This window comes from Daphnia pulex, chromosome 11 (genome assembly GCF_021134715.1).
Source record: "Daphnia pulex isolate KAP4 chromosome 11, ASM2113471v1".
In the NCBI taxonomy this organism is placed as follows: domain Eukaryota; kingdom Metazoa; phylum Arthropoda; class Branchiopoda; order Diplostraca; family Daphniidae; genus Daphnia; species Daphnia pulex.
The window spans coordinates 113731-140850 of record NC_060027.1 but is presented as its reverse complement, the minus strand read 5'-3'; the positions used below and the strand labels follow the sequence as shown (position 1 = coordinate 140850).

The 27120-nt window shown below is 40.2% G+C and overlaps 4 protein-coding genes and 1 long non-coding RNA gene across 18 annotated transcripts; 1 reads left to right on the top strand and 4 right to left on the bottom strand.

Annotated features, from left to right (window-relative positions):
* Nucleotides 1-88: 88 nt before the first annotated feature.
* Nucleotides 89-27099, bottom strand: LOC124207145 (heterogeneous nuclear ribonucleoproteins A1 homolog). Of its 2 annotated transcripts, XM_046604461.1 has the most exons (6): nt 26571-27099; nt 26300-26413; nt 24087-24213; nt 23881-23998; nt 23801-23811; nt 2577-2837 (listed from the first exon to the last, which is right to left on the bottom strand). In XM_046604461.1, exons 1-6 carry the CDS (start codon nt 26606-26608, stop codon nt 2727-2729), a joined length of 519 nt encoding a protein of 172 aa, XP_046460417.1. In that variant the 5' UTR covers nt 26609-27099; the 3' UTR covers nt 2577-2726. The 2 variants fall into 2 exon arrangements, with proteins under 2 accessions (XP_046460416.1, XP_046460417.1); XM_046604460.1 differs by lacking the exons at nt 2577-2837; nt 23801-23811 and adding an exon at nt 89-371 and having other exon boundaries at nt 26571-26623.
* LOC124207163 (prisilkin-39-like) lies at nt 1507-10641 on the top strand. 6 transcript variants are annotated; one of them, XR_006879795.1, is made up of 13 exons: nt 1507-1521; nt 1711-1819; nt 1987-4920; nt 4997-5337; nt 5414-5784; nt 6234-6385; nt 6461-6717; nt 6787-8083; nt 8152-8360; nt 8426-9195; nt 9257-9744; nt 9811-9937; nt 10174-10641. XR_006879795.1 is itself a non-coding variant. In XM_046604489.1 (4 exons), exons 2-4 carry the CDS (start codon nt 8066-8068, stop codon nt 8481-8483), a joined length of 285 nt encoding a protein of 94 aa, XP_046460445.1. In that variant the 5' UTR covers nt 6231-6385; nt 6461-8065; the 3' UTR covers nt 8484-8624. The 6 variants fall into 6 exon arrangements, 5 of the variants coding, with proteins under 5 accessions (XP_046460445.1, XP_046460444.1, XP_046460443.1 ...); XM_046604489.1 differs by lacking the exons at nt 1507-1521; nt 1711-1819; nt 1987-4920; ... (3 more) ...; nt 9811-9937; nt 10174-10641 and having other exon boundaries at nt 6231-6385; nt 6461-8083; nt 8426-8624; XM_046604488.1 differs by lacking the exons at nt 1507-1521; nt 1711-1819; nt 1987-4920; ... (5 more) ...; nt 9811-9937; nt 10174-10641 and having other exon boundaries at nt 7061-7527; nt 7592-8083; nt 8426-8624.
* On the bottom strand, nt 10904-12574 carry LOC124207168. 4 transcript variants are annotated; one of them, XR_006879806.1, is made up of 4 exons: nt 12374-12574; nt 11777-11911; nt 11275-11517; nt 10904-11211 (listed from the first exon to the last, which is right to left on the bottom strand). It is a non-coding gene; the product is annotated as an uncharacterized LOC124207168 (long non-coding RNA). The 4 variants fall into 4 exon arrangements; XR_006879807.1 differs by having other exon boundaries at nt 11275-11521; nt 12374-12519; XR_006879809.1 differs by having other exon boundaries at nt 11275-11521; nt 11805-11911; nt 12374-12519.
* Nucleotides 13608-17636, bottom strand: LOC124207131 (sodium/hydrogen exchanger 3-like). Of its 2 annotated transcripts, XM_046604435.1 has the most exons (16): nt 17105-17634; nt 16860-17012; nt 16524-16787; nt 16242-16438; nt 15911-16167; nt 15632-15849; nt 15355-15557; nt 15199-15288; nt 15071-15141; nt 14743-14934; nt 14571-14679; nt 14356-14493; nt 14198-14279; nt 14067-14123; nt 13902-13998; nt 13608-13833 (listed from the first exon to the last, which is right to left on the bottom strand). In XM_046604435.1, exons 1-15 carry the CDS (start codon nt 17247-17249, stop codon nt 13907-13909), a joined length of 2268 nt encoding a protein of 755 aa, XP_046460391.1. In that variant the 5' UTR covers nt 17250-17634; the 3' UTR covers nt 13608-13833; nt 13902-13906. The 2 variants fall into 2 exon arrangements, with proteins under 2 accessions (XP_046460391.1, XP_046460392.1); XM_046604436.1 differs by lacking the exon at nt 14356-14493 and having other exon boundaries at nt 17105-17636.
* LOC124207133 lies at nt 17786-22327 on the bottom strand. Of its 4 annotated transcripts, XM_046604438.1 has the most exons (13): nt 21277-21618; nt 21144-21216; nt 20945-21090; nt 20477-20797; nt 20239-20398; nt 19972-20150; nt 19752-19905; nt 19485-19651; nt 19235-19403; nt 18982-19163; nt 18721-18916; nt 18475-18647; nt 17789-18353 (listed from the first exon to the last, which is right to left on the bottom strand). In XM_046604438.1, the coding sequence occupies exons 3-13, from the start codon at nt 20999-21001 to the stop codon at nt 18162-18164; spliced, it is 1950 nt and encodes a 649-aa protein (XP_046460394.1). In that variant the 5' UTR covers nt 21002-21090; nt 21144-21216; nt 21277-21618; the 3' UTR covers nt 17789-18161. The 4 variants fall into 4 exon arrangements, with proteins under 4 accessions (XP_046460395.1, XP_046460396.1, XP_046460394.1 ...); XM_046604439.1 differs by lacking the exons at nt 20945-21090; nt 21144-21216; nt 21277-21618 and adding an exon at nt 22165-22327 and having other exon boundaries at nt 17786-18353; XM_046604440.1 differs by lacking the exons at nt 20945-21090; nt 21144-21216; nt 21277-21618 and adding an exon at nt 22171-22327 and having other exon boundaries at nt 17786-18353.
* Nucleotides 27100-27120: the final 21 nt, after the last annotated feature.

The window sequence follows — 27120 nt, the reverse complement described above, 5'->3', positions numbered from 1 at the left end:
GAAGCGGATCGAGCCCCAGTGCGGATGGAAATCATCCAAGAAGGGAAAAGCGGATTCATTGTCAATCAGCAAGTCTAACGGCGACTGATATTTTTAAAAAAGACCTTTTGTTTATTTCGTAAATACATTCGCAACGTTTGAAATATCAGAAACGAGTTTGACAGACGACGAGATGCGAGTTATTTTTTTTTTACAGGTAGGACCAGGGTAATATAGGAATTGTTAATATCTTTCGTGAGAGTGATGATGATGGTGTCCACCGCCGTAACCACCTCCGCCGTATCCTTGGTTATACCCTTGGTTATACCCTCCGTAATTGCCATAGCCTTGATTGCCATAGCCTTGATTGCCATAACCCCCATACTGTTGACCTGTTGATGACAAATGAATCGAAAAACGTCATGATCCATCATTAATTACGAATCATTTGTTTAGAATATTACCATAGCCTCCGCCTCCAAGGAGTCCGCCCAAAATGCCGCCCAGTTGTCGCTTCTCACGTTGGGGTGCTGCCTCGACGACGATTGCGGCCACAACGGCCAGCAGGACACAAAGACTCAACTGGAAAAATCAAATCGGGACAAGAAGAAAAAATCAGCGACATGACCCATTATAAAAGAAGTAAATGGATTAAATACAGGACTCGCAGTGCGCAGTGTGAAGTAATAGTGAGACAATAACTTACCAGTGTAGTGCGATTCATGTTGGTGGATGTCGACTGATGTCCATTTGGCCTCAATCGAAGGCTTTTTATACTTTACCGACCAAGACAGCAACATCGGCCCTGTGGTGGAAAGCTGAAGGAAAATTTTAATTTACCTCACAAGGTTGGATGATGAGGGGAGAGAGTTTCTTCGTCTGCTGCCCCTACTGGATCTGTGCAACAACAAATCCAGTTGTATAACCAACAAGAGCCCAAGGCGTATTATACGGGGAGGCATTGCGTCACCACGAACAGGTAAACAAGTCTCTGATTATTCATATCAAGTCGGAAACAACGTTCAAGTTGCTATGTGCATGACTACAGTGGTATTTAAGACAATGTAGAGCCAATGGCGTGGCCTTTCCCGGGGAGATCGGATTGCGTCACTTTTAGCAATTTGGTTGTTGTTGCTCGTTATCGGATATCGCGTCCAATTTAAAGGCCGCTTAATTTTATTTTGCTTTGCGTCAATACTAAACGGTAAGTCAACACATGCAGCATCCTAGCTTGCCTTTCTTTAAACCAGCTGTTCTTTCTGCGGGTTTCATGCACATTTTTATTTAGATCTTATTTTTTTTTAGTTATTCCCTCAACTTATTCGGTTATTCCTTTATCGTTTTTGAGGAGGGAATTTGATTTTGTATTCCTTTTCTAATTTCTATCGATATCGTAAGGATGCTGATTAGAAGAAAATTAGACAAGTGTCGTCTGCTATCGTTGAGTTAAAAATTTCGAAAAAGTCAGAGACAAAGATTTAGATTTATCTTGTTATAATTTATTTGTTTCTGATAACCGTCATACTCCATGCTGTTTAGCGGGTAAATAAAACTAAGAATACAAATAGAATGATTGTGCCATTGTGGGAACTTAGATTATGATTAGATGAGTTAAACCTGTTCCAAACTTGTGAAAGTGTTCCTGACTAGCATGTGAAGATGTGATTGCCCTGTTGATGCATGGCAGTTTGTTTGTTCTATGCATACCTTGTAACCCTTTTCTTTTTGCAGATTTGAGGCCAGAGCCAGCCATCATAACCACAAGATGCATGCAAGTTTTTCTTGTGCCTTTTTGTGTTAACCTGTCGTCAGCAACAATCTCAGGATCATCGCTTGCCAGGTAATGATTTCCTTGACTTTTTTATTGGCCTGTGTGCCTACTAGATATTTTAATGCCGCATTAACTGCATTACCTGCATCAATGCAATGTAAATATTTCTGTTAATTTTCTAGTTCCTGTATTCTGTCAGCAATTTTTCGTTACCCCATTTTGTATTTCTTACTTAGATAAACAGCATCCCAAATAGTGCAGTATAGCAAACCCAGTTTGAACCAACCAAGAGCCCAAGGTAATGTGAGGTGTAACAGTTTCACAAACATTTAGTATAAGAAAAGGGCACTGGGAACGCAGTTTAGCCATGAGAAATACCTATGCACATTTGAAATCGTATCAACACAAAAAGTGGTTGCCCATGTATATGGGAGTCAAGGCAGAGAGTGGAGGGAAAACCCAGTGTCATGCGCAGCTGCTTTCTCCGCGTGATTAGATGATAACAAGTCGGACCGTGCCAGTTAGATTTGTGGATACCCTTTTTTCGTGCGCTGCCCCGTTCGAACAAAATAATCTTCCATCTGTAAAAGAAAAGAGTTGACCGTTTGCTTTTTGACCTCAAGTTATTAGCTATATTGAAAATTGAGGATAGGAACTGAGATGGGCCAACGGGTGCGTAATAGTCGTGTGGAGTTCAATGTCCTTTGGTTAAATATTTTGAAAATGCTAGACAGCCGACGACGCCAAACACCTTTGATCTTATATTGGCCATGGTATAGAATTAGACTCAATGGCGACAATCGAAGGGTGCACAGTACGTTCAACATTTTTCGATAATGTTTCGGTTTATTTTTCAAATGATTTAAAAAACACATTGAATAACAATAGCAGACACGGAATACCCATTTTTCTGACTGAGATGCGGATCAATCAATCACATGGGAATCGTGTCGAAAAATTGAAACAAACGAAACAATTAATATCTTTCGCGAGATTCACCGCTGTAACCACCGCCGTAACCACCGCCGTATCCTTGGTTGTAATATCCTTGATTTCCGTAGCCTCCGTATCCTTGATTACCATACCCGCCGTATTGTTGACCTATTGGATTCAAAAGAACACAACAAATCAAAAACAAATCGCGGCAAAAACAAATACCGAAAACAAATCAAAGAGTCAAATAATCCATTTTCCATTTGTTTCAAATATTACCATAGCCTCCGCCTCCAAGGACTCCCCCCAAGATGCCGCCGAGTTGGCGTCTCTCACGTTGGGGTGCGGCCTCGACGACGAACGCGGCCACAACGGCCAGCAGAACACAAAGACTCAACTGGAAATGAAAATTGGGAAAAGAAGAAAAGATCAGCGACATGCAGGTGACAAATTATCAAATAATCAAATGGATTAACGTCTTAGAAGATAATATTTCTAATATTTAACTTGTACCAGGGCAGTGCGATTCATGTTGTTTGCAGAGTGTGTCGACTGATGCCTAGCTACTCTTCCGTCCAAGTCTTTTATACTTTTGCGGAGCAATGCAGCAGCGGCGGATGGCGGATGGCGAAATTTCATCATCAGAAAACATCTACGAAGGCCCGTGATCGCCGCCGCCGACACTAACGTACATTATACAAAGGCTTTCTGGATGAGAGTTTCTTCTTCTTCTCCTAAACGTCAAGCGGAAAAATCCAGTTTGAACAAGTGCACGAGCCCAAAAGGTATTCAAGGTGTTACATCATGGCAAGGTGAAAAATATCGACGACGCACTAGCCATGGAACAAAACATCTAGACATTTTGACTAACATACAACTGAGTGGTGTTATTTTTTACCTACATGGGAAGTAAAGGGCAGAGTCAGTGGGAAAACCCAGTACCCGGTCGTGAGCTCGCTGCTTTCTACGTCATTAACGAGTCAGCTGTAGGCTACAATTTTATTGGGTGCGTGTTGTTGTTGTTGTTGTTGGTTGGCATCAAGTAGAGTAGAGTACGTACGGCCAATGTTTTTTTCTTTGCCCTGTGAGCTAAATAGGAGCCGGAAAAATGAAATGGAAAGAGGAAAAAACAGACCCGCATCGTCATTGTTTGCCGTTTTCTAGCGGTTTGCTGCTTGATTGCAGTTCATTCAATTTTCACGGAAAAGAATTGAGCGGTCCGTGCACAAGTCATCGAGTTCAACAACCTTTGGATTATTGTGAATAACGTGAGATGAGCATTTCTTTTTTTATGAGACGTCTCGTAATGGGTCTTCACCGCAAAGCCATTCATTTCCCGTTTAGTACACATGCGATGAGTTTTACGTCTAGTGACAATTGCAGGAAAATATTTTGATGGCGGAAAATGTTCGATTGCTGTTGCGCTAATAACCTGCACCGATGGCACAGCCAATAATGGCGCCAAACACCTTTTTTTTTTACAAGTGTTGCCATTCGTTATTGGTACTCGCTGACATTGTTACTCGTTTGACTCTAATAACATTTACAACCGAATCTTATTTACAGCTCGTTCGATCAGCTTGTCCAAAAACGAGCGCACTTGCATATATTGCTGATTGATCGTCAAGTGATTGAACAAGACTTTGTGTATATTACCCGTATACTTATTTTGGGTGAATCGACAGGTATTTTATAAGAGGGGAAATAATCAAGTCAATGTTACGCCGCCCATCACATTATCGGCCGAGATGGCCGGCGTGTTTACTATTTTTTGAAGAGCATCGAACACGGAAATTCAAGGTGACCTTTTGCTTCGCAGCAGCCAGTCCGCTTCATTCCGCCTGGAGCTGGTTAATAACCACAACAACAACAAGAAGAAGAAGCAATAACTCCATCCACAGTAAATGTGCTTCCTCCATTTCGCCGCTCACGTTCTCCCAGCTTATTTTTCTGACGCGCGTTGACTTTGGGCTATTTCATTTTTCAAGGGCTGTAACCTGCTCATGTGTAGTTGTTACTATTTCTTTTGTTCGGCGCCAAAGCTCCTCCTGTGTCCTCCAAGGCTTGATACTGGGATAGGCTGCTATACTTTTAATACGTCAAATGGCAGACCTTGCGGGTTTTGCTGGATGGAACGGCCAGGTATAAAAGCCGAGGACGGAAGACCAACAACAGCACAGTCAGCCCATTGGCACCCAACGAACAGCACGGATTCAACCATGTCTCGCATCCTCTTGGTAAGTTGCCAGCTTCAAACTTTTCCTATGGCAATTTGAATTAACAATTAACTAATCATTGAAATTCATTTGACAGATTGCCTTGTCCCTTGCCGTTTTCGTGGCTGTTTCTTACGGTCACGAAGGCCCAGCCGGACACACCCACCCTGAAGATGCCGCTGTTGTTCCGCAGGGTGCGAAACCAGCTGCCGAAGCGGTTGCACTTAAACCGGCAACTGTAGGAGCAGCAGGAGCGGCAGGATCGGCGGAAGGACGACCCAAGCGCCAATTCGGACTCGGCTACTTGATCGGATCGGCCTTGGGAGGAGGCTACGGCTACGGCCGACCTTACGGCTACGGAGGCTACGGTGGATATGGTGGATATGGTGGATATGGAGGATACGGACATGGGCATCACCATCATCACCACGGACACGGGTAACACTTTGATTTCCTTGAGAATTAAATTTTGAGTCGCTGAATTTTAAGTTTTTCTTTTATGTTTAATGAATAGATATGGATACGGAAGATAAATCATTGATCTATGACTGCCCAACTGCCGATGTCGACCTGTCGTAAAAACCTATACTCATCCGAAGACGATTATTCCCCCCCCCCTCCCCCCTTGCGTTACGTTTGGATTGACAAGATTTGACTTTTCTCTTTTGTTATTTTCGCATTTAACTGTTATTCCATCGTGTGCGTTTGTCTGTTATTTGTTGATTTTAATACATCGTACTTTCGTTTGGCTTCCAAGCAGAAACAAAACCAACATTCAAATTTGACGCCAAAAATGCCAAAATGTTTATTTTTATGTCTCGCGGCAACGGTGCAAACCATTTCCATGACAACGTCGATCATTCAACCAGACGGCCAGTCGCCAAAGTTTGTTCGTTTTTTTTAGTTTTGAACAATTATTTAATTCTATTAAAGCAAAAGTTATTGCTGTTAACGACAGTCGAAAACAGTACTTTATTATCTCTGTGTGCAGAGCTTTCATTTTTACACGAAAAAATGATAATTTGCCAAAGTTATGTAGCAGGTAATATTCAGTGCGAGTTTCACACGTGCTTTTTACTAGAGGATCGTATTTATGTTAATAGCCGAGAACATGTCATTTGATACTTTTGAATTTCCAAAAGGAAAAAATCGCTTCGTCATTATTGCCCTGCAGAGTTGTTTACACAGCCTCTTGTTAATGAACAAAAGGGCAAGAAAAAGCTTTTACGTAACACTGGCAAAGAATGGAGGAAGGAAATTTAAATTTTAAAAGACCTTGACGTTTCCTTACAGACTGACTGTGGAATCTGTTTCCATTTCCTTTGTTTTCTCAGCAGGTGACGTGCATGTAACAAATGACGGCGTGCGGCCTTGAAGGCACGGATATATAAACCACGTTCTGTGGTCTATGACGAATATCGACACATCACTTTCGTGATCGCCAGCCAACGCCACAGACGCCATGTCTCGCAGTCACTTTTTCTTGGTAAGTTCACTCTGAACCAATGTGGCATCTACTTTAATTATTATTTCCTTTAACTTTATTATAATTGCTTAAAAGATCGCCCTGTCACTCGCCGTGGTGGTGGCGTATTGTTCCGCGATTCCGATCGAAGTGGACGAGGTTGCTGCCAATCCAGTAACCATTGACGAATCGTTAACTCCCAACGAACGACCGAAACGTCAATTTCTTGCAGGACTCTTGATTGGAAAAGCTCTCGGCGCTGGGTACGGTTACGGATTGGGTCGGTCGGCTCATTACGGAGGCTATGGATACCCCGGACACTACTACGGGAGACCTTACGGCTATGGATACGGGTACGAGTCCTAAATTTATTTAACTTTTAACACTCGAAATCAAATTAACAAACGTTCCTGTCTGTGCAGAGGCCACCACTACTGGTAGAAAGAAGATGGCCTAATATTTTTACGCACTTTGACGAATTCCCAGTTGTCATCGTTATTGCCATTAAGTATAGACACGATTAATATTATTTTGATGGCGTGGCACCAGCTTCACATGCGTATGTATACCGTTTACTAACTTTGATGGAATTATTGGACTGCAATTCGAGTAAATATAATTTTTTATTCATATTTCGTAGTTATATCGTAAGATTTTCATTTCAAATTTAACACTTTTAACAACAAGTCAGAGCTTAGTTAAGGGAGTTGTCTTGTGTAAGGCAATTAGCATTGCGTCACTCTTCAAAAACAACGACAAAGCAAAAAAATATTTTAAAAGTGATTTGAATGAAGGCACAGACATCCACCAGTGTACCCGGAGACAGTTTCCCTTTTTCTTTTAACGTCAAATTCCATACAAGGGCAAGGTCAACATCGTAAACAGTCAACACATGCCGTTCAAGACTGAGAAAAACAAATTTTTCATCGAGGTGACCTTCGCTTTGATGTAATGTGAAGAATAACATTTTTACCGTCCAAATTAATGCGTGTCACATGGCGGCGTTGGTCCGATCCTTTGCATTTGATTCTCCATCCTGTTGCCCTAGCGACACATCGCCTGCATGCTTATGTTTTTGGTGTTGCAGCAGCACGGCAAGTAGACGGACGCGCCGATACAATCAACGGATGCCTGCGTTCCTGTTTCACCGAGCGCGATAGATAGTCTGAGCAAGTTAAACTGGTTTATTTTCCAAGAATCAACTAACCAAACGAAATTATTTTTCAGCCTATCGAGTCTACAAGGGAAAACCACATCCAACAACACGTCGAAGAGTTTATTTACCTTCTACCGCCTGCGGCTGCTAGATACAAGAGACTATGGAAATAAGCTGCCAGCATTTCCATGTATGGATTTGGTTGGCTCGACATAAAACATTGAGTTAAAGTTTAAGAAATAATCATTCCCAGGGAGAAGAGCCAAGAGTCAATGGCCTTTTGTTTGAACAATGGCCCTCAGTTTTTCCATATTTGTCTTTTCGGCTGACGAATCAACCCGAGATTCTCATCAGGTGAATACTTAAACATGTACATATATTTCTTTTTAAACTCTCCGCGTGACTTGGCGAGTTTGCCCGACTTGAACTGTCAAGGTCGATGGTGTACAAGCGCCTTATAAGCGCCGTATATAAATGGAGCCCACCGTGACTCTGTCGACTTATTCCTTTGTCAGTTTCGATCCTCTCTAGACTTTTTCTGCGAGATGCGTCGCCTCTCTTCGGTAAAGTAAAATTATCCCCATTGAAGTCGAACTATTTAATCTGAAATTAGTCATTCTCATTAATGCAGATTGGCATTTGCTGCGTTGTCTTGATGGTGATGTTGGCCGTGACTTTCGCCGACAATGAAGCCGATGACACTCGCCAAAAGAGACAATTTGGCGGAGCACTTGGACTACTCAACGGATTGGCTGCTGGTTATGCTTACGGATATCCGTCGTATGGATTCGGACGCTATCCTTATTATGGACCATTTCCATATGGGCACAACACATACCGGTAAGCGAAAATTAACTGCATTTGGAAATATTTTTAAATTGATTATTTTCTCTTTGTCACTCCAGTTACAACCCATACCATTATGGCCATCGGTTCGGCTATGGTTGGGGAGGTTATTATTAAAAAGACGAGGTGTCGATTCTAATAAATATCACGGTGAAATGAACTCTTGGATTCTATTAATTGGTCTCTATGCAAACTTCGGTATTGGCTCATTGTGTATGTTCTATAGACAAAAATACACGAAACATTTTTGGTATGGTACCCTGTATATGTAATATTTTTAATGCAAAGCAGTAATGTTATTTTTAAAGATGTACAATATCACTAGAATTGAAAAATTCAATGTTGTGTCTCAAAAAAAACTAAATTGCGTTTTTGGGACTTGAAGTGTCAGAAGTGTCCAATAGATGACATAGGTGTTCTTGTTTATCAGGTGATGGTGGGTTGTTGAGTTGAGTGGTTGTCAAAAGTTTTCTTTAATTTTTCCATGAAAGTTACCGATGAATTCATCACTTCAAGTTTATTTCTGTGCAACTTGTTTGTAATGTGATTTAGGCCTATGTGTGTTGGATCACCTTTCATATTTCTTATTTAACGTGTAGGAAGGAACGCGAAAGGCAACAAGGAGCCTACTACCATCAATTGACAATGACAGACAAGTATTGTATTCCTTAAGAAATGCGTAACTTTTATTTCATATTATCTATTATTTGACATAACAGTCCATGGGTAATCTTCAGGTTAATTGCAACAACTTGGGAGAAGTCCTGTGAAAAGACGCAGGGCACATCACCAGATTTGTATTTTTCTGAATGTTCTACTCAAGTAGTAGGTAACAACTAACTTTACCTTATTGCATGAAAGTTGGAAATTTATTGGCATATTTCCTTTAGATTCAACAGGACTAATTGTTTGATGCCAAAGTTAGTTGGAAACTTGGAACCCTAACTCAAACACAGATAACATGTTGCGGCTGCCTTACACAGGCAGCAGGAACGAGGCTTACAGGCAGGAAAATGATTATTTTCTTCACAAAATTGTAAGTTGTATTATTTGTCTTGACCCTCCATACTTGCTGTTAATAGTATAGATTGTAATGTTGAATTAGTTAGGAGAATGATCCGAAATAGCTAACTAAAGAATTTGTGTGTTGGGAAAGCTGCTGCAGTAATCTAGTGTCCATCCCCACTTGATTCATTTCGTGCCAGCTAATGAAGGGCGTGATGAATTCAAATTTAGCTGCTGCGTGCTGTCTGCAAGCAAGCAATCCAATTGGCTGTCGCTAGGTGGCGCGAGTGTCTTCAGGGACCGAATTCGGCCATTTTGATTCTTGACGCAGCAGAAGTGAGGTGCCGGTCGTGACGTTTCCCAAAATGAAAAGGTATTTTTTGTTGATTTCTTAGGGTTCTAAATAATTAATGTTCAATTTCGATTTGTAAATTTACAGGTGATTTCAATACCAATTTGTCAAATAATCTAACTCGGACTTGAGTGACTGTTCATTTTGCCGAAATGTCGTGCCTCGTGTGTCTTGCTGCCTGTTCCCGTACGTCTCGTCCCATGCAAAAGCAAACGTAATTATTTTTATCCAATTTCCCACTAAAGTACTTTGTTAATGTGACTAGAGATCAATTTGCAATTTGAATACCTTACCAATTCTAACTTCCTTTGTAAAATTTAAGATATCGGAGAGATCTGTTGGACTGTGTAGTTTTGTCTTACTCCTTGTATTCTTTTGTCCTAATGAGTCCTGTTTAATTGTGTACACACTGTGTTTCCCCGATGGTAATTTTTTTATTTTCTTAAATAGGTCCGCTGTTGGTTACCTTGTTGCAGCCTGATGGTGTAAGATGTGATGAAGACTGATTGAACTGTTGTATGCAGCGTGTCCTGTGTTATCCAGAAGTAGCTGTGCTGGCGGTCTCCTGAAGTAGCCTGAAGTTGCCAGTGATATCCGGGTTGCTGACTTAAAATATTTTTAACTGTTTTCATTTGTGATATTTGCTTTGCAAGTGGTATCTCATGTTGATGAACTGAAAAATTTTTATCCGTTTTTATTTGTGGTTTTGCTCTGCCAGTGATTTGCTGACTTGAATTGGTTTTATCTGTCGTCTTTTGCTCTTTTACTTGTGCAATGTGCAGTATACGATTGTGGCAATCTGACCCCATGTCAGATTTGACATAGTCGACAACTGCTAGATTAAATTCCGGCTTTCTGCACCAACAAAATAATAACGGCACATGTTATTATCGCGGTTGGGAAAGTCACAGGCCCCCCCCTCCCTGGGGGCCATAAAATATATATGTGGTTGTGATGAAATAAATAAAAATATTAAAATAAATAAATATGTATTAATTTTATAAACAAGAAAAGGTATGGGATAAATGAACATCGCCAATTTTTTGCGAAAAAGACTTAGTAAAAATAATAAATGGTGGTTGTTTTTAGCAAATTTTAGAAATTAATAAAAATTTGGGCTGGAAATTTTTTATATTTATAATAAGGCAGGTTAAAATGTACAGTAGAAAGAAAATTCGATTTTAATAATTTATTTATTTGAACATGTCCGTGTTATTGTATAAAGAGCGAAATGTTATGAATGCGGTTAGGTTGATAGGGTTTCCGTTTGTTCTGAGAAAAGTTAAATCTCATTGCAATTTCATCATAACATTCCTGGTTTTCACACAACTAACCAACATAAGACATTTTTGTTTACTTAGGGAAAAGAAGGGACAATAGATTTGCATTTTTAATTTGTCTAAATCTAAATAATTTATCAGTCTTGAATTACAGCAACTTCTCAGCTTCACCAATGGATCAGATCTGGAACGACGGCGTACGATTAAACTGAAACGTGAATGGAGATTTAGTTACTATTCAACAATTAAAAAACTATTAATCCAGCATTACCTCAACATATGTACAAGTAGCAAGAGAACACACCAACAAAATGCCAGACAGCCATCAGGCAACACCAACCATTTTGCACACAACAGCTCAACACAGAATGGACACCAACATGGTATTTTGAAGTCTGATGTTGAACAGCAGGTCTGCAGAAGCTCCATATCAGTGGATCTCTCAATCGGAAAATGACTGCCACACTAGCCATCACCACCATTAACAGCTTCAACACCAAACTGACAAAGGAATCTGACTAAGCAATAGAACATAAGTTAACCAAGAACATTTTCAAACAAATATAAAAAGGAAAACTCAATTCTGTTCAAGAAAAGCTATAGTTAAAGAAAATTAACTTTTCACAAGCTGATGAAAATCTTTTCACAAAGGCTCTTATTTGAAGGAGTTTGTAATTGTCAAATGTCATCTAAATCAAAGTTTTATGCCCAACTGGAGTAATTTCAAAGCTAAGAACACATACTACAATTTAAGCAAAAAAATGCAAACCCACTCAAGGTGTCTTTCAAGTAAATTGTCACCATTTCAGATTTCCTGTCTTCTGCACGATTTCATCTCACAACATGGTAGGGACCACAGAGGCATCTTGTTGATTTGGCACTGCACGTTGAGAACAACATCCACCAACCTGCCAAAAAATAAATTAGATTAGTAAAAGACTTTTCAAACTACTATAAACTAAATCCATGTTTTCACAAGCTTGATTCAAGTTCATTTCTCAACTGAATAATTCGCAAATTGAATCACAGAAAATATTTTCAACTAATGTGTAACTTTAGATTACAAATAAATGTATGATAATTGGTAATTTAAAAAGCTCAATTTCTATCAGAAACTCAATCACAGAATTTTAATGTGGGAACAAAGTCTAAGGATTATTAAGTTACTCAACATAATTACTGGAACTGTTCTAATGAAGTACTTTTACATGTGACGAAACGTGCAACATTCAGCAAGAGACGAGATTTTGAACAAGTGTACAAAAGGCATGGCCACATGGAATTAACAAGTATTGAGGCCATGTTGTCCGTAAATTGACTACACAATTAATTTAAATTTAATAACCTTAAGGTAAAAAACCAGGACTTACCGTTTTTAGGACGACAAATTTCAGGACATCCAGCAAAAAAGAGTGTAACCATTCTCGGACAGCGTCTCGAAAGAAAAGAAATGGTGAGAGGTATGTCGTCTCATCACTCAGGGTTTTGATTACCCCCCCCCCCCATTACCAACATTCTAGGGCTGAATAGTTCAATCCCTAAACACACTGAAATATTTAGCCACCTAGTGACTGCATTTTTCGAATTTGGAAGGGTTGTTTTTTCAATTTTTGTTTTCATTAAAAGATAAATCCAGACAGCACATCACCTACAAAAGTCTGATATACATCATATTTTCTAGGTTTGATTTAGAAAAAGTTTAATATATTTTTTTCTAAAACAACCCTTCAATTCGAAAATGGGCTGTCAATGTAATTTGACTTCAAATTATTCTGCATTTTTAAAAATTCAACCTTTCAGAATAGTTGCATCCCGATGCACACGAAAGCATAGTCCATTTCTTCCACTAACGCCTCCTTGATAACGTCGCCGTCACGCATCGAAATAGCTGTTGGGAAATCAAATCATTTGTGTCAGGCGAAAATTGTATCTTTCAATCGAAAATGGGCGATACCTTGTTCTCCTTGTACTTCACTGTCGACTTGAACAGCTGGTAAACCGGGTAAAGCGGCAGCGCAAATGGCGACGAAAATCTGATTCGACACAATAACCAAGTCAATTTCATTTCTCAATTAGAGTTCATAACAACATCTCTTATTAGTTATTACTAAATGCCTCATCAGAAATAAGAAGGTTATGCAAAATTTGCGAAAATTTGAGACTTCTACACATGTAAATAATCACATGGTTTTGCTTACCATCTGAATAATGAAATTCAGTTTTTAGGGCGATGTGTTGCTGCTGTTGGAAGAAGATGAAAGCTCGAGGCCCTTTCGGCATGTCATCGAGAAATGGACATAGGCTTTCGTGTGCACCGCGTGCATCCGGAAATGCGCCTACGTTTATAACGTTTCTCTCTGTATTTAAGCATGCAAATCTACGTACTGTTAGACTACCAAGGTACAGGACTACAAACCCTTTACCCGTTCATATTACCCAAAATGGCATTTTAGACAGTCAAGTCTAATAATCAATCAAGTCAAATAACTGCGGAGTTCTTTTTTTACTTTATCAGTAATACAGTAGACTTCCGGAAACTTCAGCTAAGAATTCTCGACAACCCGAGCATCCAGAGACATGACGTTTATATCGACGCAGTACACATTCTCAGTGACTTCTTTATTTTTCTTTGCTCCCTGTATGGCCAATACACAAATAATGGATAGCTCCAACTATGTATGGCAATTATTCTAACTATGGCAGTGACTTTGTGCGCGCTACTGCAAATTGTCACTGGGTACTTGGCAGTTATTAATTGCAATCGTCGAAAATGTTTAACAAGCAGAGTGATTGAAGAAAAAATATAGCTAATCCTCGTCAACGAATGGACCTAGAAAATTGCGCAATCAAAAAAAGGATCGAAAGAGACCAAAGTAGAAGAGGGGTTGGCACAGTTACTTCTTTCATTTTGGTGATTCGATGCAGCCACGTAGAGATGAATAATCGCCACATGTTAAAGTCGAACCTTTCGAAGAGCTTCTTAAGGTGTCTCCCTCTAAAAGTGAATCTGAATTATTACCTAGCAATAAAAGGAATAAATAAATAGTCTGAAAATTGTCATACGTGGATTGAGAACTGGGGCGCAAAACAAAATCTCTCCGTTTCCTGTCTCTTCGACACCTAAAATACGCAACGAATGATGTTGAAGATTAAAACATTTGTCTGGAATGGACCGATTTATGATTGAAACTTACTGTTGCCTGTTGCCCGGTAAAAGACGTTGAAATCGCATCCTGCTGCTTCGTCTATATCGCGCCGATCACTTGTTTCACGGAACTATTTAACGCCGGAAAGTTAATTCACTAATCATAACTTGTTTAGTATTTATTAGATAATAAAAGCTTTGAATGACCGTGATTGTGCGCTCCACTCGCTTCTTATTTCCAACTTGACATTCGCTGATGGCCACTTGATTAGCAATAACATTTCTCGATTGATCAACGCTCTGACTACCCAGCGCGTAGCGAAAACACCTCGAATGGCCAACGCTCTGGAGTGAAACCAACAAATCGACCAACTATAATTTGACTCAACAAAGGATACGTTTTTTAGTTACTACTTTCCCACCTTGCAACGATAAAGTTTGCACGAATGATGACATGTCCTGTTGGTCCAGCCATCTTCCGTCGTCGTCAAGTCTTCGTTGTATTCGTACAATTCAACAACTTGATTTTCGCTAATGCAAAAAAAATGATAAATAATACATTTGGGAATTTAGAAATATTAATTGGAATATTACTTTGGTTGTGGGGGATTGGTCGTCGTATTCTCGTTGCAAGGTTCTGACAATCTCGCACGAGTGTTGCATCGGGCCAATTCAGTTGCCTCAAGGACTGTCAAAGCCCAGTAGGTCTCCGTGATTTTAGGTTCGCGGTGTTTCTTCCCGCGGATCAAAAAAGGACGGATGTAAGCGTAATCCCACTGCTTGAATCTTTAAATAAACAAAAAAACAAAAAAGTAAAAAACACCCTCAATTACAGACACCTAAATTAGCTGTAATTACGCGTACGTAACTTATGTAACTGTAAATTCAGAAAAATGGAAATTTAGGGAAAAATAAAACTCACTTGTTACGAACTTTGACACTGTTGCATTGACCCAAAACATCATGAACTCCTGCCATGGTATAATCAAGCATCTAGTGATAACTGGAATTAATTTCAATGCTGTAACAGTCAAATTGAACATATCAAACCCTTTCATGTAGACGTTCGTTCATCGTTTTCTCCTGATGTTCTTCTTGTTTCACCTTGAGGAATCTCACAAGCGGTCGGATGGTGATGCCCTGTTGATGAAATTCGAATTTGTTACTGGCGTGGGAAAGTGGCAAAGCAGATCGATTCAAACTGACCTGGAAGAAAACGGTGAAGAAGACGACAGTGATGGTTGCGGTTACAAAAAGCGGCTGACGGGGGATGCGACCGGGATCGATGAGGAGAACCAAAGCGAAGGCGATAGCTCCACGTAATCCGCTGTAAGACATGACCAACTTTTCGACAAAATTCAGTTTGTGAAGGCGGAAATAGTTGGCGATTTCCGACAGGAGAAAAACGCCTGCAACCAAAATTCATAATTTAGAAAAACGAAATTGATGTTTACCGTACAAAAAGAGTTTAGGGGATTTTTACCAATTGCTCTGTAGAGCGTGCAGAAAAATACGGTGAGGAGAATGAAGGCCGTGTTCCACTCGTGATGGTCGTTGACGGTAGTGATGCCGAGAAACATGAATATGATCGATTCAGAACAATTGCTGATCGCCTTCAGTCCCTTGTTGATGGTCGTCAGGGAAGCGGGCGACACGTTCTCTGCCACGTAGTTCTTCATTGTGATACCGCAAAACATGACCCTGATTAAGAGAAGCTTTTTGGTAAGTCACGTAAATTAAAATACATCAGCTGCTGACATACGAGAAAATTCCAGATAGTTGGAAGGCTTCAGCATTAATTAGAGCCCCATAGCTCATAATGAATACAAAGATGGGCTCGATGACCGGAACACGGTGGGTAAATTTGGTGACGAAACCGGCCAGGAATCCCCAAACGATGCCGATGACCGTTCCGCCAAGTGCCAAAACAATAAAAGCGGCGAATCCGGTCAAAACGTCTGCCGTTTCGATTTTGTCGGCGCCTAGAGTGACGTAAGAGTCACACATGTTATACAGAACCTAATTGAATAACCATGATTTTAGAAGGAAAAAAAAACCCAGATATTACACAATGAGAAAAAAAATATGATTACCACAGAGACAGCATCATTCATCAATGATTCTCCAAAGACGATTATGTAAAGGACTTTTGCGACGTTCACTTCTTCAAGAACTGCCAGCACAGTCACTGGATCGACGGCGGATATGAGAGATGAGAAAAGGAGCGTTTCCAGCAAAGAAATCTCGAAACCGTAAAGACCAGACAAACCGCAAGCCCACAGACTAATACCTATGTGAAAATAAAAGCATAAAAAGGATATGGTTTAATTCCTGGAAAATCCGGTAAAATCGTTCGTAGAAAGTGATCATCTTACCTATGCAAATGGCGTTGAATATTGTCCCGGCCACGGCGAAGAGGAGAATTGTGCCGAAATGGTCGAAAAAGAGCCGATTGGGCATAAAATAACCGGCATCCAAGATGATGGGCGGCAGCATACAGAAGAAGAAGATGGTCGACGACAGTGGGGACAGCACGGCCGTTTTGGTGGCGTACAAAACGCCTCCGACGGCGAACCCGACGACGACTAAGCAACAGGTTTCGGGGAACCAGGCCAACAGTTTCGGCCAACCGTTCAGCACTGAGGATGAAAACACGGGAGTGATGTATAGCGATGGTAAAATGATTAGATAATAATGAAGAATAATTATACCTGTTTTGACTATGCAGACGCCGAGAACCCACATGCCAATCGCAAACGGAATGGCCACTCTCGGGAAATTGGGTTCAGCAATGGGAATATGATGTATTGTACTGTTGGTTTGCGTAGGGCTCCCATGTTGCAACAGATTTTGATTACTTCCCACTTGAAATTAATTAGAAATAAAAGATTTTAAGATTTAAACTAATTGTAACAGCAAATTAAGTTAAACTAATTGTAACAACAAATTAAGTTACCTGTATTGGAATGGATCAACTGTTCCGTTTCACTCAGCCGTAATACATTTGCTGACAAAGTCTCTGTTGTTGGGCTGAACTGTTGTGGGAATGAATTGCAAACACTGAGCACACAAAACAGCGACAAAAGAGCTAGGCAATTCATAATTGAATTACCCCAACTTGTTACACCATAATTTCGATAGAACCTTATTCTGCTTGCGTCATGTTCTAAACTGAACGAGGAAAGAAAACAACTCAACTTGGGTTTCTGTCAGTTAGCAACAGTAGCGCATTTTCCCCTAACGAAAGTCGTTGAGAACGAGAGCTTTCACTGGTGAACAAAAAATCAGCTGACAAATACATAACGATGCAAGTAATACATAATTGACAATCGGCTCAGTTTAAAATTCAATGCTGCATGCCGTCTGTACAGTTATATACCCGTGACTTCCACTCATGGCCGAATAATTAAGTACTATTAATCTGTAAACGAATCGCTTTTCAAAAATCTCGTAGAAAGGAAAAACCCTTCAAATTTGTACAAAATAATAAAAACAAAAAAATATGCGGCCGATCTCAGAGTTACAAGATAAATTTAAAAAAAAACGACTGAAAACGGAGATAAATTCACGGTAAAATACGATACTCACCCGAGGACACACTCGAGTCGAGTGTGGAGTCTTTAGATCAGGCTGTAAAACTATTAAATTCAATTAAAGTAAGTTGAATAAAAAAAAATAAAATACGATCGGTGATATAGTATCAAATGGCTACCGTACCCCAACTAAATCGTAAATCCCCTTTCAATAACCCATACTTTAACGTTTCTTCTACTTTGCGAGTATCAAAGTGAATTTTTGCCGTGTGAAACCATATTTACTTTTAAATTCAGTTAATACAAAAATTCAAAGTGAAAAAAGACCAAAATTATAAAGGAAATAGAAAATTCTCATGCTAATGGTAAGGTTATAATAGCAAGAAAACATAAATTCAAACCAGATATATAAAATTTTAACCGAAACCATCGATCATTTTATGACCCGAAGTCTTCATCGGTATTATTGGAAAAACCGCGTTACGGCGAACGCTGAATTAGCGATTTTGCAGAGGTGTTCCCCATGGGAACGGTTCTCCATTTGCAACTGAACCAATCATCGTCGCCGATTGAAGCCATCACATTCAACTGATTGCCATTTGAATAATACTTTTGGGTTAATTTAGGGAGCCATGCATCGATGAGGGTTTCCAATCCATTTAATATATCACCCTAGTGAAATTTCCACAGTAAGCTTGTGACCAATAATACAGTAGTATTAAGTATTTCAAGTTGTTATTTAGTCTAACAACTAATGGGTAGAAAAGTGGGACGTACTGAAAATGGGACTTACGGTGAACAGAACTAGATTGAAAGGAGATTTAAGTTCGAGGATTGAACAAGAAATTTCAGTCTGTTGATTCGAAGGCGCTTTGATTGAGAAAAAACACGGACCCTTCTGCCCCCTGTTGCCTATTAAGGGTTGGATGGTACCCATGGCTAAAGTTGTCTGAGCGTCACGACAAACTGGAAAAAAAACGTAATAAGCGGAAGACGTCAAATTGTGAACAAGATAAAATACTATTTTTATCAAAGTAACTTTTAAAATTGGAATTGATTATTATTTGCTTTGGTACGGTCGACCAGCTGCAATTCATCCAATCACTACTGTTGAATTTTGATGACAGGTAAACAAGGTGGTTTGGATTCGAGTAATACACCCGGTTTGATACGACCGCGAGAAGGGGTGGATAATAATTAAAAAATGTGGGTTCATTTTCATTCGATCCAAAAATCTAATAAAATACTCTGTCATGAATACCGATACCGGGAAAAATAGAAAAACGGAAAATCGACTCACCAACAAGAAACTGTTGGAGCTATTCAAGTCCAGGGCAGAGCAAGAAATTTGAATCTGTTGATCAAGGGGAGCCTTGATTAACAAATTACACATTCTATCTTGCCCTGAATGATCAAACGGGTCATCTACTTTTAAAGATGTAATGGTCCCGTTGGCTGATCCAGCCACACTGTCACGACAAACTGGAAAAACAAAAAATATTGATTAAACTATTACTGCTATGTCACCACGATTACCCAAATGAACATATTACATTGTAGTTTCGAACTATTTTCCTTTCGTGTGAACGTCCACTTGCAACTGAACCAATCTGTGTTGGACACGATAGATGATATCCACAATTTGTTTCGCCGGGAATCAGAATAATAGGTCCGATTTAATATCGGAATTATATTCGGTGTTTGCTCTATTTGACCATTAATCTAAAATCACACAACACAATGAAAATGCACTTCTAAATAAGCAGCTTATGCTCTGAAAGACAATTGTATTAAGGAGCTCACCTCCAAGTAACTTCCAGGGCTGGTGAGGTTAATGGCAGTGCAGGTGAACTCAATGCGTTGATCGGGAGAGGACTCAATTACGAACGTACATCCTCCCCAGGGCCTGATGTCGTCTCCGGTTGGTGTAATGGTCCCGGCTGCCCCTGTCGCCACTCCGTCACGACAAACTACAACAACAACAAAAATAATAATAATAAATAAAATATGAAACAAAACCCGTTGATTTGAGTTTGCCATTCGCCAAATCGAATAAATTATTTGTCACACGTTTAAACTGGGTTTTAGTTTCCCTGCGTGCGGTCGTCCAGTTGCAGTTGATCCAGTCGGCGTTGCCCAGCTTCGACGTTAGGACCACGTTATTATCAGGAGTTGATAAATACGTCTGATTTGCTACGAGAACATTGGCAGTTGCACCAGAAATCTTGTAATCAATAGAAATGAATTCGATAATGAACACTGTATGCGTTAATTCGAATAGTCGACTCACTTGAATAAGACTACCAGAGCTTGTGAGATTGATGGCCGAGCAGTAAAAATAAATGTGGTATCCTGAGGCGGCCACGATGGAGAAGGAACAATGTCTCGTTCTCGGTGTGTCTGACGATGAATTACCAGCTATGGGTTGAATGGTACCATTAGCCGATGAGGTTTGTCCGTGGCGACACACTGAAAAATAAACACGGCTGTTATACCAATAATGTTGTCATAGTTCAAAAACCGGAAAATAAAGACTATAAAAAAATAAAAATAATACAATAAAATTTAGTTGTGTTCTCCTTGGGCACCGTGTTCCATTTACAATCAAACCCGTCCGATCCGACAAATTCAGAATACAGCGACAAAGTGTTTTCCAGAGAATAATACGTCCTGTTGGCTACGGGTTGTGGCAAGACGCTTTCCGGCAAACCAATGAACTGAATATTTAAAAAAATAATTATATCGCATTGAAGGCGAAAGGTTCACCTAAAAGTTGTGCAACGAACACGACTCACTGTCATTTTGCTTGTGTAATTATCGAAGGAGACGACAGAGCAAGAGATTTGAATCTGCCGACCGGGTGGAGCGACGATGTCAAAGACGCACGAAGACGTGCGTGAGCTGGTCGAAGTCGTCGGCGCAGTTTTGTTGAGCTGAATTTTGCCAGTGGACGCGGATGAATTTGCATCGCGGCAAAGTGAAAAGACTGGAATAACGGCGGCCGGTTTAGTTGTGGTAACACTCAGTTTGCGAGTTGTTGCCGTGGTCAATTTTGGCTTGGACGTGGTGGGTTTCAAGGTGGTTATTCGTGCAGTCGATTTGAGTGTCGTTCGCCTCTGTTCAAGGAAATCAAATGAAATAGCATTTCAATCACCGACCAATATTACCGTCGATCAGAAGTGAATTTAAAATGGGAGACTACAGATTAGTCGGCTTCAGATTTTCAACATGAGGTACTCGAGATAATCGATAATTTAACTTACGGTGGTAACAGCCAAACAGACGGTTATAGTCGCAACGAGGATTACGATCACCTTCATTTTCCCGTATGCAAAAGAGTCGCACGGCTTTTGAATGCAGAGGATGATGGAGATCGTCACTTGTACGGCCCACCAGATCTCAAAGTTGTCTAATGGTTCAAAGCTTTAACTCGCGAATATAATTCAAAATAAGTATGAGCACCTGCCACGAAGTTTTCAAATTTCAACAGATGTCATGGCGGATTCAGCTGGATGACAGATGGCCACCACATTGCCTTAATGCACAAAAGAAGGTTGGGTCGATTCGACGTATTGTGGACAACATATCTACGCACTTGAAAAGGTCTGATGAGTCAGTTCAAGAATTATTGGAGCGTACAGTGAATTCAAACGCGTGTGCGCGCTGAACGCACGACAGTTGAACCATCTTGAAGCTTCGAAAAACTGTTTGGAAGTTGTGGATTTGTTCAGTGTCGATAAAATCGCGTGATACCAATAATTAAAAATCACTCGCAGGCACTGAAAACAATTAACTTTCTGTTATGTTCCGCCTCTGGGAAATAAGACGAACAAATGAACAGAGAGGCCGACGTGGACACGACAATTTACAACGCGAAAATGTCGACTGATTCTAATTCCATAAAGTTTACAGTTATTACCTGAGTCTGTGTGCATGTTGCACATTTGCAGAGCCAGAATATGCCAGTTGTTAATATAAATATCCTAAGCTGTAAATATTGGAAACTCTCTGCTCGCCCAATCGCGCCCTTTCTCTGTATCAAGCTGCTATCCTTATATTAATCTAACCTATAGTTCCAGAACACATGGTATACCGTTGCGAGTGCTGAAACTGTACAGAAATATCGATTGTTTCCTAGATATTACAAGTGTGTATCGTTTGAAATGGTTATTGTCCTAAGTCTGCATTAGGAGGCCCAGGGCCCTAATGGAGAAATAGGACGATATGCTGTCAAGTCGTGTCAAATGTTGGTTAGAAATCGCCTCAGTCAAATCAACTAGTATCTTGCTACATAAAATATGGAGAGGGCATCGTTTAGTCTAGACTTATTCTACGAGATGCGTCTCCCCTCTCTTCGGGAGGCGGGGAGACTAAGGAGCTAAAAAAGGGGAAACAAAGGGTGGTAACCAACGGGTTAACTAGCAAACACATAACACCAACTTATTATTAATTGCACATTTTAACAAAAAGAAACACATCCTACCTTTACCTCAATCTGACTGTAGCTGGCCCAATTGGTCTTTGCTCCTATCTGTGGAGTGGAAGCTGTAGGGTACTGCAGTTGGCAGGAATAGAATTTGTCTTCTCAATCAGCTCTAATGAAAATGCGTAATTTAAAGGCCTCAACATCTTTTGGCAAGATTGTGCCTGCTAAATAAACAAAAATAAATTTTGAGATGGATTTATTTCATCAATGTTTAACATGTTAGTAAAATTCAAAAGTTATGCTTACTGTAATCTTAAATCGAATTCGACAGCATGTGGGCAAACAAGTTGGAATTTTCCCAATTGAAGTTTTTAGTATAGTGTACAGCAATTTGTTCAAGTTGGGTCGCATCTATGGATTTTACCCGATGAATGGACAGCCGGCACACACTTTCTAGAATTTCAAGTAGAATTAGGAGGTGTATAAGAACATTTTTTAAGGTGTTGTTGTCAAACAATTATAGTAAGCTTAAATGCAAATAAGTGATTGAATTTGGGCGTAAAGACAATTGATGCTGTTTACTATCTGTACTACTTATTTTGGTATTTAGAATTGATTTCAATGAAATAAAAATTAAGCTGTTTACTTCACCTGGGTTTTGGGAAAATACAAAAAAAAAGATCCTTCATTAGTCACCACAGGTCTGTAATATTTGGTTTCATTGATATAGAAAACCAGAATGACACTACTAAGTACTAAATAGTAAATAGGAAGAAAGGCACAGTAATAGATATCACAACAGTTTTCTTTCTTTCTTCTTTTTCTGATCTCCCATGTCCAAACTCCAAGTCTCCCAAAACATGTGCTCCAAAATCCAAACAAAGAAAAGTGACGAAAAGCAGACGACGTAGGAAAAATACGCCATCTATATTCGAGACAGAATACTTAACACTTGGCAGCCGCGATAGTGACATCTAACGAATTATTGAAGAATGCCTTCCGTAATTGCGACGAAATCGTTAACAAAAAATCCGTTGAGTTGAAGATAATTAAAATTTTTCTAGTATAAGGCAGGCATGCACATTTTTGCAAACATTAAATCAATGCTATTGCATTAACTGCCTTGAATTTTGTCTATGCTCAACTCGCAAGTCGCTGCAAAAGAGAATGCCAGCATAAGTGACGCTGGCCAAAGGACAAGCCAAATTAATTTGGAGCTAGCATAAATAACAGAGTAAAATACTGAAAGAAGAACAGTGATATCGATTCAACAGTAAAAGAATTGGTATTGAACTGACGTGGAAGTTGGCGCCTCAAATTCAGGAAGTTGGACGCAAATGATGGCAGACGACGCGACTCATGCGTGTCATTCAATTTTACCGCGACATTTAATAGGGTACATCAATCTTTTGTAAAGAATCTTTGTTTATTTTCCAAGTTATTAAAAAAAAATTCGACGTGCTGTAATTTAAACATTGCACCAATTTCGAGTCTGAGGGATCGTTAAAACGTGAGTAGCACAATTGAACGGAAAGAATTGAGAAAATTAATATCTTTCGTGAGATCGTCCTCCACCGTAACCACCGTGACCACCGTGACCCCCGCCGAATCCGCCGTATCCTTGATTGCCGAATACACCATATCCTTGATTTCCATATCCGCCGTATCCTTGGTTGTATCCATTGTATCCGCCATACTGTTGACCTGCGATTGATCACAAAACCAAACATCATGATCAATTAGTAATTACGAATAATTTGTTTGAAATATTACCATAGCCTCCGCCTCCAAGGAGTCCGCCCAAAATGCCGCCCAGTTGGCGTTTCTCACGTTGGGGTGCGGCCTCGACGACGAACGCGGTCACAACGGCCAGCAGGACGCAAAGACTCAACTGGAAACAAGCAAATGGAATCTTTAGCAAACAGTCGACAACAATTTCACGACTGATTAGCAACTATTCAAAACAAATAGAAACTTACCAAGATACGGCGACTCATGTTGTTGTTGGTTCTCGAGTTGTGGTTGACGATTGTCTTGTGCTGATGTCGAATGATTCCGTTCATTTTATAGTTAAGGACCCAAGGCGGCGGCGGTGGCGGAACGCACCTCTAATCAAATTCAGAGAATTGCGCAGCATACAATTAAAGGCGGCAATAGTCGTGATTGCTGCCAGCTGAACGTCAGAAGGTTGCCGCTTCGACAGGAAGAATAAAAAAAAAAAGAAAAAAGGAATCCAGTTTTAGACAAAGGAGAGCTACAGGCACACATCACTCGAGGTGGGATTTGAGTCTGTCAAAACTGTCCAACCAGAGCACCAATTGCGCAACATACAACCTTGAATACAACTAGGTACAAGTTATTTCAGCATACTTGAAAATTCAAACGCCGGATAAACTCGTATTTATGAAAACGTGATTTTTGCTTGTGAGTCGCATATCAAATGAAAAGGTATGGGCTAACTTGTGGCCGCAGAGGAAAAACCCAAATTCACCATGAACTTGATTCTGCGCTGTGCACGTTGCACGTTAGTGGTAACCAGAATAAGCCAGTTGTTGCATGAAATATCCTAGGATGTTCAATTTCGGAATCTCTCCCGCCCAAGAACGCTCTTATAATTTATCAAGCTATCTATTTTCTATTGTACATGTAAATCTAATCTATGGTTCAATTATTACTTTTAAAAAAATATCGAAAATGGTGTAGTACTACCGCATTTTAAATCAAAGCGCTGCTGCTGAAGCTGTTGCGAGATGTTTCCTGGAAGACGTCCGCACAAGTTTGTATGGTCGGAAATGACGATTGCCCCGAGTCTCATCACTTTAATGGGGAAATGGGACGATATGCTGTCAACTGTTGGTGAAAGTCGTGAGAAATGTGCACAGTTCAACTCCAATCTTGCTATTAAAAAAATATCGAGAGCGCATCATTTATATAGTCCTAGAAAATCTCACATACCAAAACAAACCAGCAAAACCAAAAGTCTACCCAAAAGAAAGCATGACTGATGCTACGTATAAATATCGGGCCCTAGAAAAAATGAGTAAAATGATTTTCTAATCTGTTGGAAAGACCGAAAGAAAGAGGAGCGAAATAAAAGCCTCATCCATGACGACCACTTTCTGCTGCTTCCATCCCCGTCCTACATTGAAGAATAACGCAACGACAGCAGCACAGACGTCATAAAGTGGCGTGTGCTGTTTACGAGACGGTGGCGGGTTTTAGATTTTAAAGTTCAAGGAAGACAATTGCGGTTACGTCAGACCCAATCACCCAGAGTATAGGCCAAGTAACTATACACATGGACTTACTTGCCCAGCCATCTGGAAAGGAAAGTGGGATTCAAAACCGTTGAATCTAACAAAGGGATAACAATAATGCACACGAGTGTTAGGTCTCGGACTATACTTCCTAAATTGGTAGGATTTAAAAATAGAATAAGCAATAAATCAACCGGTTTCATTGACGATTGTCAGCCACTCATGCCTGTGAATCGCCAGGCTATGTTTTGACTGACATGATATACTTATGGTTACGGTACATAAGCCCTGTTGGATTATATGGCTGCGGCTAACGTCCCCGTGGTGTTTGGGGCATTCCAAGTAGCTATAATTGCTACTGGATATCGAATCGTGCACGGAAATCTCAACTTTCTTGGTTTTTTTCTGTTTCTACTTGCATTTGACAATAGAGAGGCTATTTACCCATTTGGGCAGATTTCTTACAGGTACAACACATATTTCCTGATCTTGCTCTTATTCATTGACAACTATAACAACGACTCGCTCCACTGATTCCTCCGTTTGAGGGAGGGGGGATTTTTTTCTTACCTGATAATGCGTCACGTAATACTGTAAGCCTTCTTATTCCTATTAAAGGGATTTTCCCTATCTGGCGGCCGGCATAAGATTGGGATTTTCAGGGTGTTTCCGAGATTCCCACCCAAATAATACCGTTCAATATAAAAATGGGTTCCTTCCCGGTGTCTTCGTGTCAACCAGTGTCACTCCATCGGTGCTTACAAGCAGATAAGGATCTATCGATAAACGTGATTTCGCAAAAGGACAAAAGAAGAAATCTCCGCTGTTATAAGATGCTGTTTCCCTGTAGATTTGGACATTCTTTCCGCTTATTGTCGGCCGCATTATTGGTACGGTAGCCAGTAAAGTTTGAAAGAAAATTCAGTTTCACTTACACCTTTGCTGACTTGATGTCATCTAAGAGTTTGAATCGATTCACTTTACAGTTGCTGTTATTGGCGATGGGCGAAGCGGAAGAAGCAGCAACCAACAGAATCAATTTTCCGCATCTAAAAATGGCAGGATTTGAAAACAACAAACAAGATGGTGAGTCAATTATACCAAAACAGCTAAAAGAAAATTAACTGAAAGAATCTCCCGATTGTTTGGCAGGGTTAGATGTCATCTTTCCTGGTTACTACCCCGACTCGTTGCCCGTCGATTTACCTGAAAACAAGACGGCCGCAACGACGGATCCAATCCATGCGGATGGGAATTCTGCTGCACCCAAAAGAAAGAACACTTCGGGATATCCGGTCGACTGGTCTGCCGTGGCGGAGCTTTATTACCGGTCCATCAACGGGGGATCAAGGAAAAGTCCACCAGCCCCATCTTCGTGATGTGAAACTCAAGTGGAAAAAGTCCCATCCTTTCTAAGTGTCAAAGTCAAATTTTTTTGAAGAAAAAAAGTCAAACTATTTGCATTTGCTGAGTTATTTTTGAATGTTCCTCACTGCGAATAAATGAAATCAGTTAATAAAAACATCGCAGTTGGTAGTCAGGTGGTTATTATTTTATGAAACGAAAGTTATACTCATCCTACAAGTGTTAACATGCAAGCTCACACCTGTATACGTCCCTGAGAACGGTCAGGGTAAAATTGGCAGCCGAGGTTTTTGCGCAGTGACGTGCTGAATACGAATTAAATAGCCCATGGTTTTTCATAATGTCTGGCCTCCAACAGATCAGTCTTGTTTTTACCGTTACTGTTCGTCAT

Excerpts from the sequence above, each read along its gene's own strand:
- LOC124207145 (XM_046604460.1), bottom strand. The coding sequence starts at position 26,608 with ATGGATTGGATCCGTCGTTGCGGCCGTCTTGTTTTCAG. Across the intron at positions 24,214-26,299 it reads GACATCAAGTCAGCAAAGGT|GTGCGTTCCGCCACCGCCGC; the intron begins GTAAGTGAAACT and ends ATTTGATTAGAG. Across the intron at positions 23,999-24,086 it reads ACATGAGTCGCCGTATCTTG|TTGAGTCTTTGCGTCCTGCT; the intron begins GTAAGTTTCTAT and ends GCTTGTTTCCAG.
- LOC124207133 (XM_046604438.1), bottom strand. The coding sequence starts at position 21,001 with ATGAAGGTGATCGTAATCCTCGTTGCGACTATAACCGTCTGTTTGGCT. Across the intron at positions 20,151-20,238 it reads GAACACAACTAAATTTTATT|TGTGTCGCCACGGACAAACC; the intron begins GTATTATTTTTA and ends TTTATTTTTCAG. Across the intron at positions 18,917-18,981 it reads GCTCCAACAGTTTCTTGTTG|ATTTTTGGATCGAATGAAAA; the intron begins GTGAGTCGATTT and ends GTATTTTATTAG.
- LOC124207131 (XM_046604435.1), bottom strand. The coding sequence starts at position 17,249 with ATGAATTGCCTAGCTCTTTTGTCGCTGTTTTGTGTGCTCAGTGTTTGC. Across the intron at positions 15,142-15,198 it reads ACGAACGTCTACATGAAAGG|ATGCTTGATTATACCATGGC; the intron begins GTTTGATATGTT and ends AGTTATCACTAG. Across the intron at positions 14,280-14,355 it reads GAGTGGAGCGCACAATCACG|TTCCGTGAAACAAGTGATCG; the intron begins GTCATTCAAAGC and ends GGCGTTAAATAG.
- LOC124207163 (XM_046604487.1), top strand. Across the intron at positions 8,361-8,425 it reads TATGGGCACAACACATACCG|TTACAACCCATACCATTATG; the intron begins GTAAGCGAAAAT and ends TTGTCACTCCAG.